At 43.9% G+C, this 16085-nt stretch overlaps 1 protein-coding gene across 2 annotated transcripts in view; it reads right to left on the bottom strand.

Moving 5' to 3' along the window:
- EHHADH (enoyl-CoA hydratase and 3-hydroxyacyl CoA dehydrogenase) overlaps positions 1-15730 on the bottom strand; it is a 33839-nt gene extending 18109 nt beyond the window's left edge. The window contains exons 1-3 of one of the 2 annotated variants that reach the window (XM_044673211.1): positions 15657-15730; positions 7202-7305; positions 1976-2148 (exon numbers count right to left, since the gene is read on the bottom strand). In XM_044673211.1, the coding sequence (XP_044529146.1) occupies positions 1976-2148; positions 7202-7305; positions 15657-15730 (351 nt within the window). Of the gene's footprint in view, positions 1-1975; positions 2149-7201; positions 7492-15656 lie in introns of those variants that run through there. The other variant, XM_044673210.1, reaches the window with a different exon arrangement.
- Between the last annotated feature and the right edge of the window lie 355 nt (positions 15731-16085).

Here is a 16085-nt window from a genome sequence, read left to right as displayed (position 1 = left end):
AGAGAGAGAGAGAGAGAGAGAGAGAGAGAGAGAGAGAGAGAGAGAGAGATGGATGGATGGATGGATGGATGGAAGATGGATGAATGGAAAGAAATAGATGAATATAGAGGCAAACAGACAGATAGATGCAGAGAGAAAGAGAGAGATGGATGGGTGAATAGAGGGATAATAGATAGATGGATACAGAAAAATATAGAGACAAGACAGACAGACAGATGGATAGATACATAGATACATAGAGAGAGTCTCCTCTGAGAGACTGTAAGATCCCACAGGGCAGGGGTCATTTTCTGTCTTAGATTTCCCATTGTCTAGTACAGTCCCTGCCATGCAGGTGATTAATAAATACTCATTGATGGCTTGATTGTTTTTCTCAGTGCCTGGAGCAGTTGCTTGCATACAGTAGGGAGTTAATAAGTTCTTGTTAGTATATTATCAAATAGGGTCACAAATATAGAGCTTAAGGAGGCCTGAAAGGCTATTTACTTCAAGGCCTTCATATTACAGATAAGGACACTGAGGCCCAGGGAAATGAAGTATTCAAGGTCTCTCAGGAAGTAGGATCAGAGGCAAGCCTCGAATGAAGGTCTTCTGAATCCAAAGCCAGGGCTCTTTCTGCCATGCCGTGCTTTTTTAAGGACCATCTCATTTTTTCCCAACGAGAGCTATTCCTTAAGAGCTTATCCTGCCCCAAACACATACTCTTGTATATATGTCCTGGGGAAAGCATTTGCATTTCCCTCCGCCTCAGTTTCCTCATCTGTACAAAAGGAGTGGAAGGATGGAGCCAGATAGTCTCTAAGGTCTTTCCAACCCTGGACCTGTGATTTCACAACCCTCAAAAACTGAAGTTTCGATAATCTCGGTTCCTGCTTTGGCCCCAGGCTTCCCAAGAGCTGTGCCCCTTCCAAAGGGTCCTAAGGGTCCTGCTCTTTCTAACCAAATAAAATGAGGTCTAGAGAAGTCCATCACCCCAACCTCCTTTTGGTTCTGTCGCCAAAGGCAGATCAAGGTTTGCAGGTCACCCACTACTCATCCCTAGACTGTCCAGATGATACAACACTCCCCATTCAGCCTGAACATTCATTCATTCAATGAGGGTCTATATGGGCATTTACCACTCAACCAGCATCAAGAGTCAATCAATCAGCAAACATTCGTTAAGTTCCTACTATGCGTCAGGCACCATGTGGGCACTGAAGATACAAAGACCAAAAATCTGCTGGGAGAAATAACAAATACACAGATATATTCATATAAAATAGACACAAAGGAAATCTAAGGCCACGGGCGATTGTCCTTAATATAACAGAAATTCCTTGAAGGTCTGAATTATTCTGTTCTGATCTCTGAAGTCCAAATGTACAACATCTGGCACATAGTAGGAGCTCTCTAAATGCTTGCTAATAGATTAATTTTCTCTGTATACCTAATGCCTAGCACAGTGCCTGGCACATAGTAGGAGCTCCATAAATGCTTGTTAATAGATTGATTTGCTCTGTAAGCCCAATGCCTGGCACATAGTAGGGGCTCCATAAATGATTCCTAATAGATTAATTTTCTCTGTATACCCAATGTTTAGTACAGTGCCAGGCACATAGTAGGAGCTCCATAAATGCTTCCTGATTTTCTTTCTTCAAATCCTTAGTGCCAGACATACAGCAGGAGCTTGATAAATGTCTATCAATTCACTGACTCAGTATTCCTACTGTCTAGCACAGAGTAGGTGCTCAATAAATACTTGCTGACTTGAGTGAACATGTGCAGAGAAGCAGACCTTGCCCCTGGGCCGACCAGGCAGAGACACCCCAAGGGAACCCCACTCTGGAAGAATTCCTCCATACAGCTGTTGACTACTCAGTCCGGCCCCCAGGTCACAGGTGAAGTTGCTCCTGCCTTCCTATCCTTTCTAGGAATGGTTGGGAGCATGGTGTGAGGGATGGTATCAGAGCAGTGGTCCACCCAGAGCTGTTACCTTGGCATTGGCAATCCTGTAGTGACATCCCAGTGCCAATTCCAGACCTCCTCCCAGAGCCAGGTCCTGGATGGCAGCCACCAAAGGCTTCTCCATTTTCTCTAGCATGTCAATGACTCCGTCTAATGAATGAGTCCTCTGTAAAGGGCCAGCAAAGCTTCGAATATCAGCACCTAAGAAAATAAAAAGAATGTATAGGGGGAAAAAAACCTCATTCAAGATAAAACCATTAGACAGATATTAGGAGACAGTCTGACTTAATGGACAGAGCACTGGACTTTAAGTCAGGAAGATTTGGGTTCCAATCCTGTCTCTGACTCTTGGGAACTGTGGGATCCTGGCCAAGTAATTTTTTCTCTCTGAGTCCCTTGTCAATAAAACAGAGACATATTAATCAAAGAAGTAAGACACAGAGGTAGGAGTAAATGCACTCCAATCTTGGGGGCCAGCCTACTCCCTCCTCAGGCGAGAGAAGTCATTAATGCTCCTTCTCTCCATGGTCAGTGCATGTTCTGGGGGACTATCTCGTCCCATTAGTTATCCGAAGATTAGAAAACTAGATTGGGACAGGATCAAGGAGGCATTTTAAATACATTTCTAAAATTTATCCTGTAGGCAATGGGGAGCCAATGAAAGTTCTGGAGTAAAAGTGCCTGAAACAGAACTACAAATAGAAAGTCAAGTTTGGTAGGGTTTGAATTGGTTAATGGAGGAGGCCCAAAGAATATTATCTATCCATAGGGCATTCTAGTGGTATGCTCTGACCTGTTCTGGTCAATGTCTTTATCAATGACTTGGACAAATAGCTGTTGACTAGCCATAAAGGATGACTAGTCAGTCAGTCAGTCAGTAAGGATTTTTTAAGTGCCAACTGTGTGCCAGGCACTGAGCTATTTAGTAGACCAGTTGACAGAACACATTTTTAATGTGCATAAAACATTTCTTTTGGGTTGGAATGACTGGCCATTTCTCCTTTAATAAGGATATATAAAATCTCCCACCTTGGAACAAAAACCCAGCTGCCTAAGGCCAGGATGGCAAGAGCCAAGCAAAAAAGTCATTCATATAAAAAGAGAACCTGAGCCAATGCAAGCCAGAGCAACTTTCTATCTCTTTGGTCCTGATCTGTGATTTTATCCATGTGGAGACCTCTCCTGAGAGCTGGAAAGTAGCGTCTTGGCTGGAAGTTACCTTGGAGTGAGGTCTCAGGAAGCACTGAGAGGGGGTGACTCACTGACCCATGAATACATAGCTGGGTAGGTGGGTGATTTGGTTGGTTATCCTCCTTTGTATCTGAAGAGGACCAGTGATATCACTGGCAGGATCTCATGACTCACACAGAAGCTGGATTTAAATGAGGCAGACTTGCACAAAGTCTTTAGCCTCACTCTCTTTTCCAGAGTCATCAGAGTCCAATGGCAAGACAGAATTCAAGATGACTAGTGATGGCCTGGGATGCCGTGGATGACCTTGGCTTCTTCAATGTCTCACCAAACTCTAAGCCCTCCACAGTACCTGCTTCGGCCGTCTTCATGACCATTGGAACAAATTGTCTTCATCTGCCCATTCTACTGGGGCAAGTCTTCACATGCTTGGGCTAGACATCCCTCTAAACTCACCAAAGGGTTTGAGGTTCATCAACCTGCGTTAGCCTATCTGTCAAGATAGTTTACCAAAGTTTGGCCAACTGCCCTCTATACAGCTTCTTCAAGTGACCAGTGAGAGTTGGGTGAGAGACAGACACCAAAGGTGTATGTGCTGCCCTGAAAGGGGCTTGGCAATCCTTCACATCACAGATAATTGTCTTCCCTGAATATCTCTGGGTACATATCTATTGGAGCCTAGACTCAGACCCAGATCTTTCCAGACTCCAAGGCTAGAGGGTGGAACTATTCACTATACAATATTATCTGTGTGCCTTTCAGAGTGATTTTAGGCAGCATTAAAAAAAAAAGTATAGTGTCTGGAAAATGAAAATGACAAATGTTGGAAGAGTTGTAGGAAAACTGGGACACTAATGCATCATTGGTGGTATTGTAATCTGATCCAACCATTCTAGAGAACAATTTGGAACACTGCCCAAAGGGTTTTAAAACTATGCCTACCTTTTTTTAATTAATTAATTTAGAATATTTTTCCATGGTTACATGATTCATGTTCTTTTCCTAACTTCCTCCCTCCTCCTCCTGTAGCCAATGAGTAATTCCACTGGGTTTTACGTGTGTCATTGATCAAGACCTATTTCCATATTATTAATATTTGCATTAGGGCGATCATCTAGAGTCTACATCTCCAATCATATCCCCATCAACCCATGTGATCGATCCTATGTTTTTCTTCTGTGTTTCTGCTCCCACAGTTCTTCCTCAGAAGGTAAATAGCATCTTTCTCATAAATCCCTCAGAATTGTTCTGGATCATTGCTTTGCTGCTAGGAGAAAAGTCCATTACATTCGATTGTGCCACAGTGTATTCGCCTCTGTGTATGATATTCTTCTGGCTCTGCTCCTTTCACTCTGCATCAATTCCTGGAGGTCTTTCCAGTTCACATGGAATTCCTCCAGTTTATTATTCCTTTCAGGACAATAGTATTCCATCACCATCAGATACCACAATTTGTTCAGTCATTCCCCAATTAAAGGGCATCCCCTCATTTTCCAATTTTTTGCCACCACAAAGAGCGCAGCTACAAATATTTTTGTGCAAATCTTTTTCCTTATCTTTTTGGGGTATAAACCCAGTAGTGGTATGGCTGGATCAAAAGGTAGACAGTCTTGGGGGGCCGCTGGTTAACTCAGTGGATTGAGAGCCAGGCCTAGAGACGGGAGGTCCTAGGTTCAAATCCGGCCTCAGACACTTCCCAGCTGTGTGACCCTGGGCAAGTCACTTGACCCCCATTGCCTACGCTTACCAATCTTCTACCTATAAGTCAATACACAGAAGTTAAGGGTTTAAAATTAAAAAAAAAAAAAAAGGTAGACAGTCTTTTAAAGTCCTTTGGTGTGCATACCTTTCGATCCAGGAATACTCCCACTCTACTAGGTTTATATCCCAAAGAAACCAAGAAAAAGGAAAAGACGATCTATACGTACAAAAATATTTATAGCAACTTTTTTTGTGGTAGCAGAGAATTGGAAATTGAGAGAATGTCCATCAATTGAGGGATGACTGAATAAATTGTGATTTATGATTGTGATGGAATACTATTGTGCCATAAGAAATGATGAGCAAGATGATTCCAGAAAAACCCAGAAAGACTTACATAAACCCATATGGACAAAAGTGAACAGAACCAGGAGAAAATTGTACACAGTAACAGCAATATTGGGCTGTGCATATGATGAACAACTGTGAATGAACTAGCTCTTCTCAGCAATACAATGATCCAAGGCAATGCCAAAGACTCATGATGAAAAATGCCATCCATCTCCAAAGAAAGAATTGATGGAGTCTGAATGCAGACCAAAACATACTATATTTCACTTTCTTTCTTCATTTTTTTGGTTGCAATCTTTTCCATAAAATGACTAATATGGAAAAATGTTTTACATGATTGACATGTAAAATCTATATCAGATTGCTTACCATCTCAGGGAGTAGAGAGGGAAAGGAAGGAAAGAGGGAGAGAATTTGGAACTCAAAATTTAAAAAAAAAAAAAAAAAAGTAGGGTAGCTAGTGGCTCAGTGGATTGAGAGCCAGGCCTAGAGATGGGAGGTTCTGGGTTCAAATCTGGATATAGACATTTCCCAGCCAAATGACCGTGGGCACAAGTCACTTAATGCCCATTACCTAGCCTTTCCACTCTTCTGCCTCAGAAACAATACATATTTATTGATTCTAAGACAGAAGGTAAGAGTTTTTGTTTTGTTTTGTTTTGTTTTTAAGAATAATGTCTAGAAAAAGGGGTTGGTAATGTCACTGGACTCTAACCTATTCAGACCAAATTAGAGCAGGATGTTCTTTTTTGGAATGCCACAAACCAGGAAGGATCGTTGGACCATGGAGTGAGAACTAGAAAGGCCTGCGGAGGCCTTCTAATCCAGCACCTTCATTTTAAATATGAAAAGCCCAAGGGCTAGTGAGATGAAGTCATTGGCCCCAGTCAGCCAGGCAGGCAGTGCCACATAGTTTGAAGGTGCCCTGGGCACTCTCTCACCAATGAAGACAGTTCCAATCCAGGCGAAAGTTCCAGAGTGAGTGTTATCCCATCTCTATATCTAAACAATACAGGGGATCAGCTGACCAGAACCTGATAATCTTGGGAAAGGAGAGCTATCCTTAGTAAAAGGGCCTGTTCTAGGAAAACAGGGACAGTAGGTCTTGGAGGCAGGTCAAAGCTAGGCGGTAGCAGGGCTCTCAGCTGTTCTAGAGGATGAGCAGCAATGGTTAGTGGATAAGGTATGGGTTTCTTTCCTTCTTTCTCTCTTGTCCTTTTTTTGCTTCTGTGAGTCTCAGCTCCCTTTTTTCCTTTTCCCTTCCTTCTTTCTTCCTTTTCCTTCCTCCAAATTGCTCTTCTCTCCTTCTTTTCTTTCTTTCTCCTTTCCTTCTTTCTTTCTCCCTTTTACTCTTTACCTTCCTTTCTCCCTCCCTTCCACATCTTCTTTTTCCTTTCCTTCCTTCCTTCCCTCTCCCTTTTTCCATCCTCCCTCTGTATTTGAACTTAAGCAAAACACTTAGCTCCTCTTAGCCTGTTTCTTCATCTATACATACATATTTATATATTTGCAAATATATAAATATAAATAAAAAGGTTGGATTAAATGACCTCTAAGAGCCCTCTAGCACTAGATCTATGCTCCTATGAATATAGAAGCATGATGTGAACCCAGGTCTTTCTGAATCCAAGGCCTGCTTTCTCTGCATAATATCATGATGACTCTCTAAAGCAGGGCTCGGCAACGTATGGCTCTTTCGAGGGCCAGATACGGCTCTTTCTGCAGGAGCCATAAAGTCCATTTTTTTTCAGGCACTGTTACAGGAGCGGCTCTGTGAGCACTGGACGGCTCTCATGAAATTACATTTTAAAAAATGTGGCTCTCACGGCTAAAAAGGTTGCCGACCCCTAAAGCAAGACAGAAATGCTAGTTATTATTACACCCGTTACCTTGCCCAAAGGCATCCCTCTACATATACACACACACATATACCCAGAGGCTTAGGGCACACCAGAGGAGAACAGAGCACCTGGGAGAATCAGAGGGGAGGGGTTCTGAAATCCATATTTACCTGCAGAGAACTTTCCATCTGCTCCACAGAGAATGATGGCTTTCACAGCTGGATCGGTTTTGGCTTTCCTCAGGCCTTCCAACAGGTCTTCTATCACAGCTTTACTGGAAAAAAAAAATACATGTGAAATAACAGAGCGAGCTTCAGGACCCTTGTCCTTCCATAATGGGCTCCCCACTCCAATAATGGGAAAATATATCCTTGCTCTCATGGCCCTATTCTCCATACTTTTCACCTTCTAATGAAACTAGCTGTGATCAGAATACTACAGGTAGAAGAAGAAAGGCAAAAATGTGAGCTCCTTACATTCTACTGGGGGAGACACCACACCGAAAACTGGGTACCTACAAGACATAGGACCAGCTGCCCACTGGACATTAAACCTGGGCAGTCCTACTGCCATCTCAGACGCTGCTCATCTGTGAAATGGGGTTAGTGACAGAATTCGCCTCTCACAGTTGTTGTAAAGATGAAATGCAATCATGTTGATAGAAGTGCTTTGCAAATCTTAAAGCGCTATATAAATGCGCTTTATACAAATATATATAAATTATCATTTTCTTAGGTATATGGGTAGCTAGATGGCACCATAGTACACAGAGCATGAGACCTGGAGTCAGGAAGCTGACCTCAGACACTTACTAGCTGTGCCACCCTGGGCAAGTCACTCAACCCTATTTGCCTCAGTTTCTTCTTCTATAAAACGAGCTGGAAAAGGAAATGGCAAATCACTCCCCCTGGAGTTTACCAGTGCTTTGTGTTAGAGCCCTCTAAAGTACTGATCTCATTTAAGGTTATTTATTTTAACTAACTTCATTCCCATACTGAGCGTCCAGTACCATCCAAATGATTATTGATCACATTGTTGTTGAGTTGTTTCAGTCATATCTGACTCTTTGTGACCCCATTTGGGGTTTTCATGGCAATAATTTGGAAGTGGTTCTTCATTTCCTTCTCTAATTCATTTGACAGATGAGGAAACTGAGGCAAGCAGGATTCAATGACTTGCCTAGGGTCACCTAGCTAGTAAGTGTCTGAGGCCAGATTTGAACTCAGGAAGATGAGTCTTCCTGACTCCAGGCCCCCCCACTCTATCCATTGTATTGCTTAGCTGCCCCAGCACAGTGCCTGAAATATAATAAAAGCATGTTGCTTTTTCATTTATTCCTTTATTTATTCATTCAATGTTCTAGTGAAATACACTTCTACCTACTCCTTCGGCTTAAAATCTCCCCCTACCTGAAACACATCCTCTTCTTATTCTAACCTTTGAGGGTCCCTTTAATAATAATGTAACATAAAATTTATAGAGAGCTTTCTCTGCCAGAAACTGTGCTAAGCTCTTCCCAATGATTACTTATTTGATGCCTCCCTTCCTTTAAAGCTCAGCTCAAGGGCCAGCCCTCCATGAAGTCCTCTTTGGTCTCTTCTCCCCATGAAAGCTCTCTCTCTCCACACAAATGTTCCTACAACACTAAGTATCTCCATTTTGTCACCATCCCAGTCCAATAGCTTTAAATCTTGCAAAGCCCTTTATAAGCAGTACATTCTTTAATCCTCATAACAATTCTGTTAGGTAGGTGTTCTTATTCTCCCCATTTTATAGATGGGGAAAGTGAGGCAGGCAAAGGTGAAGGGACTTGCCCAAAATCACACAGCTAGTGTCAGGATAGATTTGAACTAAAACCTTCAAGATTCCAATGTGCCACCTAGCAGCCACTTAATCTTGATTCTGCTCAACCAGCCCATATACCATCTTGTGCACTTAATCCATTCTGATCCCGTCTAGAGCCCTCTCTCTCAAGTTAACTTGCTCTGATTCCCTTTATAGGGATATATTTACAGACATACTTGTTTCTCTTGTTAGTCAATCAGTCAAAAACATTTATTAAATGTCAATCATGTGTCTGGTACAAAAAAAAAGGCAAAAGATAGTCCTTGCCCTCAAAGGAACCCACAGTCTATTGAGGCATTGGTCTGACCTGTCAGTGTTCCCCTCGGGCGCTGATCAGGACTGGGAGAGGGAGTTTCCTCATGGGGAGTTCCTACCCACAGTGAAATTTTTAAATGTTCTTTCCTTAGTTGGGTGGGAATCTCCAAGATTAAGCTTAGGTGATCAGGGGCGACAGCAAAGGAAAGTACAGATGCACAATTTTATCCTCCTGTGTCCATCACTTGGGGAATGTCTGAGCAATCTGTGGTATGGTTATGATGGAATACTATTGTGCTATAAGAAATGATGAGCAAGATGCTCTCAGGAAAACCTGGGAAGACTTACATGAACTGATACAAAGTGAAGTGAGCAGAACCAGGAGAACATCATACATAGTAACAGCAATATCATTCAATGATCAACCACGAATGACTCAGCTAATCTCAGCAATTATGATGATCCAAGACAATTCCAAAAGACTCAGGATGAAAAATGCTCGCCACCAGAGCAGCTACTAGGAGGTTCACTGGATGGAGAGCCAGGCCTGGAGATGGGAGATCCTGGGTTCAAATTTGGCCTGAAATACTTACTAGCTGTGTGTCCTTGAGCAAGTCACAGCCCCAGTTGCTTACCTCTTATCTCTTTTCTGCTTTGGAATCAAAACTTGGTGTTGATTCGAAGACAGAAAGTAAGGATTGTGTTTTGTTTTGTTTTGTTTTTTAAATACTATTCACCTCCAGAAAAAGAACTGGTGGAATCTGTACGCAGATTGAAGAAAAATTTTTCACTTTCTTTATTTTTCTTGCTTTTTTTGGCAACATGGATAATATGGAAATATGTTTTGTATGATTTCACATGTATAATTGATATCACATTTCTTGCATTTTCAATGGATAAGGGAGAATTGGAAGAAGAGAAAGGATTTGAAACATTAAAAAAATTTTTTAAGAAAGTTAAAAATAGGGGCAGCTGGGTAGCTCAGTGGATTGAGAGCCAGGCCTAGAGATGGGAGGTCCTAGGTTCAAATCTGGCCTCAGCCACTTCCCAGCTGTGTGACCCTGGGCAAGTCACTTGACCCCCATTGCCCACCCTTACCAATCTTCCACCTATGAGACAATACACCCAAGTACAAGGGTTTAAAAAAAAAAGAAAAAGAAATAATGACTAAAAGAATGTTAAAAATAAATAATTTTTAAAAGTTCTCTCCTCTTCCTCCTTCTCCCATCCTACTTTTTTTTTTTTTTTAAACCCTTACCTTCTGTCTTAGAGTCAATACTGTGTATTGGCTCCAAGGCAGAAGAGTGGTAAGGGTAGGCAATGGGGGTCAAGTGACTTGCCCAGGGTCACACAGCTGGGAAGTGTCTGAGGCCAGATTTGAACCTAGGACCTCCCGTCTCTAGGCCTGGCTCTCAATCCACTGAGCTACCCAGCTGCCCCCTTCCCATCCTACTTTTTGAAGGAAATAAGGAAGATTAGAATAGCAAATCTAGTCATTATTTTTCACCTACTTCTCTTTAAAACTGGGGAAGGAGTATGACGAGGCTGTATGTTGTCATCTTGTTTATTTAACATATGTGCAGAATGTATCATGTGACGTGCCAGACTCAGAAGCCAGAATTAAGGGCACCAGGGGAAATGTCAACAATCTTAGATATGCAGATGATATCACTCTGATGGCAGAAAGTAAAGAATTAAGAAGCTTCTTCATGAGAGTAAAAAAAGAAAGTGTTGAAGCTCAATGTTAAAAAAATTAAGATCTGGGCAACTGGTACCTGGTAAATAGAGAGAGGTGAAATGGAAACAGAGGCAGATTTTAGATTCTTGGGCTCAAAGATCACTCCAAATTGGCTACTTGCTCCTTGGAAGGAAAACTATGGCAAATCTGGACAGAGACATCATCTCTTGACAAAGGACTATCAAGTCATAGCTATAGTTTTTCCAGTAGCCATGTATGACTTTGAGAGTTGGTCCATAAGGAAAACAGAGCCCTGCTGAATCAGAGCTTTCCAATCATGGTGGAGAAGACTCTTGAGAGTCCCTTGGACAGCAAAGAGATCAAATCAGTCAATATTTAAAGAAATTCATTCTGACTTCTGAAGTAATCAAAGCTATCCATAGTCATGTGAAAAAAAATTCCCTCAATCACTATTTATTAGAGAAATGCAAATGAAAACAACTCTAAGGTACCGCCTCACCCCTCTCAGATTGGTTATGATATCAGAAAAAGGAAAATGACAAATGCTGGAGGGGATGTGGGAAAACTGAGACACGACTACACTGTTGGGGAGTTGGGGACTGATTCAATCATTCTGGAGAGCAGTTTGGATCTAGCCCAAAGAGCTATAAAACTGTGCGTACCCTTTGACCTGATGAAGAAATTCAGCCTGAAGGCCAGACAGCTTTCCCTGCTCCAGCTCCCACCCAGTTCCACGCAAGCCAGAGGTGAGACCAGATATAGAATATAAAATGCCTGTCCCCCAGTGCTGGGACCCAGGGTCAGAGATGTGATCTCCCTGTGGGTCCACACGCGTTATAAAGATCTTGCCTTCCTCATTCTGAGTGCCATTTGAGTTTCCTGCCCCTGATTGGTGAGTTTTCTATAACAGACCTAGTGATACCACTGCTAGATCTGTATCCCAAAGAGATTAAAAAAAAAAAAAGGAAAAGAAAAAGGACCTCTGTGTACACAAATATTTCGAGGTGCTCTTTTTGTGGTGGCAAAGAATTGGAAACTGAAGAGATGCCCATCCACAGGGGAATGACTGAACAAGTTGTGGTACAGGGTGGTGAATACTACTGTATTGATGAGCAGGATGATTTCAGAAAAACCTGGAAAGATCTATATGAACTGACACAGAGTGAAATGAACAGAACCTGGAGGGCGTTGTCCATAGCAACAGCAATATTGTACGATGAACAACGGTGAAGACGATCCCAAAGGATTCATGATGAAAAATGCCGTCTGCCTCTACAGAAAGAACTGATGGAGCGTGAATCCAGACCAAATGCTGGATTTCACTTTCTGTCTCCATTTTCATACAGTTTTTTGGTTGGCTTATCATGAACAAATGTTTTACATGATTTCGCATTTAAATTTCTATCAAATGGCTTACCTTTGCAGAGAGAGAGAGAGGAAGGGAGCAAGGGAGGGAGGGAGAGAATTTAAGACTCAAATATTTTTTTAAAGAATGTTTAAAATTTGTTTTTACATGTATTGGGGGAAAATAAAATATTTATCTTATTCAAACTATTCACTAGAAGGCCAAATACTGAAACCGAACTTACATACTTTGGCCACTCATTGGAAAAAACCCTGATGCTGGGGAAGACTGAAGGCAAAAGGAGAAGGGGATGGCTGCATAGTGCTGTGAAAACAACCAAATTGAACTGGGACAGACTTTGAGAGATAGTGGAAGATAGAAAGGCCTGCTGTGCTATAGTCCACAGGGTCACCAAGAGTCAGGCACGACTGAACACCAACACTTCTCTTTCACCATTAAACCTACAGAGAACACTCACCTTTGACCATTTCATTAAACTCAAAAATGCTGCTTCTACAAACAGATAGTCAGCACCGTTGCATAATATTACAAGGTCCAAAAGTCATGGCTTTTTCTGGATCCATGATAACTACAAAATTAGCCAAAGAAGAAAAGAGAGCATTTCTTTTTAATTAAATTCAATTAAAACCAATGCCCCCTGCCATGTTGTTTTTTGTTAATTTTGCAGTCATCATTAACTGAGGCCTCTAGGAAGGGTAGCAGCACAGAGGGTCAGGCGGGGAGTCCAGAAGACCTGAATTCGAATCCCCCCCTAGACTTGAACTCCTGTGTGACGCTAGGCAAAAATCACCTAAAACTCTCTCACCCTCAGTTTCCTTATTTGTAAAATAAGGAGGGGATGACTTTTAAGTCCCTCCCTGCTCCCAATCAATAGTGAGATGCATTTCTAAAATTGAGTAGAGGGTGTCCAGCTAGTTGGTTTCTGGGGTACCTGCCAGAGCTAAAACTGACATCCTGCCATCCTCAAATCACCGAGGGTCCCTAGAGCCAGCTCTTCCTCTGCTGAACTAAAGAGGGAAGTCCTCGAAAATCCCTCCCAAGGCCCTATCTATAATCCAAAGGCTTAAGTGAGATAAAGTATGAAAAACACAATAGAAATGTCAATGATTCTCCCAGGCCTTGCATATGGGAACAATTTGTAATTCTGACTGAGCAGCTTATTCCAAGCCCCATCCATCACCTTCCCCTCCTCTCTGCAGCCAGATTAAAGGACTGCCCCTCCATTGCTTTAGGAATCTTTCAAAGGCCTGCAAGAAATGGAGCCAGGGTGGTTTAAGGAAGATGTCTTTGAGTTTTACTGATTTCCAAGGTCTTGCTAAAGCCGGGGCCAAGCGGCTTTCCCCGAAGATGCTGCCCACTTAGGAATCGCCAGGAGCCAACACTGCCCAGGAAGCCGGCTCTACAGAGAAGGCCACGGCTAATGAGCTTTCCGCTGGTTCTGGGGATTAGAAGTGGAATTCACTAAAGCCCCAAAGTCCCCGGGTTAAGCTGCTTTGGGAAATGAATGGCTCTCCTTTCCCTGGATGGCTCAGTGGATTACGAGTCAGGCCTAGAGAAGGCAGGTCTTGGGTTCAAATTTGACCTCAGACACTTCCCAGCTGAGTGACCCTGGCCAGTGTCCACCCCACTTTCAGATTCAGCTGCGAAGGTAGCTTAAAGGGTCCTTCCTTGGGTGCTCCCCCTACCGGAGGGACAAAGCAGGGCATCGCTTTCACACACAAAGTAAGGTAAGGCTGGCTTGAGGTTGGGGAAGAAGATGGAAAATCATGTTAAAAAGTCATTTACTCGGGGAATTGTGTGTCATTTAAAGAGGGTTAGGGGGGCTTTGGGGAGAGGGAAAGAACATGAAACATGTAACTATGGGAAAATATTCAAAATAAAAATGAAAATTTAAAAAAAAAAGGCATTCACTCAGGGCAGCTAGGTAGCCCAGTGGCTAGAGCACCAAGGCCCACGGTCAAGAGGGCTGAGATCAAATGTGACTTCAGACACTTCCTAGTTCTAATGGGAACCCCCCATTGCCCAGCCTTTGCCTCTCTTCTTGGAATGGATACTGGAGGCAGCTGGATGGCTCAGTGGAATACAAGTCAGGCCTAGAGAAGGCAGGTCCTGGGTTCAAATCTGGCCTCAGACACTTCCCAGCTGGGTGGCCCTGGGCAAGTCACTTGACCCCCATTGCCCACCCTGACCACTCTTCTGCCTTGGAGCCAATACACAGTATTGACTCCAAGATGGAAGGTGAGGGTTAAAAAATTAAAAAAAAAAAAAAGGAAAGTAAGGGTTTAAAAAAAAAGTACATTATTCCTATAAAAATGTCATTTCAAAGGGCTTTGGAGCTAACATCTGAAATCCCATCATGGAAATGCACCTGCAGGCTGGGCTGGCCTGGGAGATGTCTGAGGAGACCCTGGAGTTCTGGCTGGGCTGAGCCCCTTTAAAGCTCAATTTCAATATGATCTACCGTGCTAATAGTAGCAGAAGGAGAAAGTCCTTCATTAAAAAAAAATACACACATACACACACACACACAAATCAATTCTATTGAAAAACAATTTAGTTCACAGATTTCAGCTTAGAGATGGAGGTCTTCAAGTCCCTTCCAGCTCATACCACACTAGTGGTATAATGAGTAGAGTACTGACTGACCCTGGAGTCAGCAAATCCTTCCTCTCCTCAATATCTATGTGACCCTGGACAAGTCACCTAACCTGTAGGGGCCTCCGTTTCCTCCTCTCCAAAATGAGGAAGTGGAACTCAAGTCTTCCAAGATGTCTTTGAGCTCCAAATCAAGGATCCTTTATGTTCCTCAGTCAGTGACAAGTAAGTTTTTGGTCTTAGTACAAAAAAGAGTCGGACACACATAAAAGGCAATTAAGTGCTCGGTACTCTTTGCTTAAGCGCAGAATGGGGGCAGGCGCCCAAAGTATGCCCCAGCCCAGTCCTTGGCTGGGACCTCGGGATCCCTTCCAGCAATAAGGTAGATGGGGAGGTGATCTCCAAGATCCTTTAAGAACGTCTCTGTGGGGCTGCTAGGTGGCTCCGAGGTTGGAGAACCAGGCCCAGAGAAGGGAACTAATTCGTATTCTAGGACAAAAGGTAAGGGGGAGGGGGAGGGGAGCGAGGGAGGGAGGGAGAGACAGAGGCAGAGGCAGAGACAGAGAGACAGAGATAGACAGAGAGACACAGAGACAGAGATAGACAGGCAGAGACAGAGAGACAGAGAGACAGAAAGACGGAGAGACTTAGAGATAGAGACAAAGACGGAGGCCGAGGCTGGAAGACGGGGAGGTAACGTGGGTGGGTGGGTGGTGGGTGTGTCTCTGGAGGACCAGTGAGAATCCCGAGAGCTATAGCAGTCCGGTCACAGAAAGCCCGCCAGGGGGTCCTTTGCAGTTCGGCCCCGGCCCGGCCTCGGGTTGCCACCGCGGAGGCTGCACAGCCGGGCTTCCCTCTCACCTACCCAATGCTATTGACGGGCGGGTTCCGGATGCGGAGCACAGCCAGAGAGCTGGCCAAACGCGTGTAGTCCGCCATGGTGCAGTCCTGCCAGTGACGGAGCCTTCCAGGCCCGGCTCGGTTAGGCCCCAGCAAAGGGAGGACCCATCCCGGGCCAATGGGGCCCGGGCCCGCCCCCACCCTCCCCCTCGGGGTCCTCCCCCCCGCCCAGTCTCCAGAGCCTGCCCTGTCTCTAGTCACCCTTGGGAACCTCGGCCACCCTGCGGGGTTCCTCCTGGACCTCCCCGCTCCCGCTCCGCTTCCCTCGTGGCCAGGCCCATCCCGTCCTCAGTTCCCAGCGGGGCTCGCGGGTTCCAGGCTAGACTTCCGCCGCTGCGTCTCCTGGCCGTAGCCTCCCTCCCGCCCAGGACTTCTCCCCCCCTCCCCTTGTCTC

The sequence above is a fragment of the Gracilinanus agilis genome, chromosome 4, assembly GCF_016433145.1.
Source record: "Gracilinanus agilis isolate LMUSP501 chromosome 4, AgileGrace, whole genome shotgun sequence".
In the NCBI taxonomy this organism is placed as follows: Eukaryota; Metazoa; Chordata; class Mammalia; order Didelphimorphia; family Didelphidae; genus Gracilinanus; species Gracilinanus agilis.
Note: the sequence above shows the minus strand (reverse complement) of the source record. Positions and strands in the feature narration are given on the sequence as shown.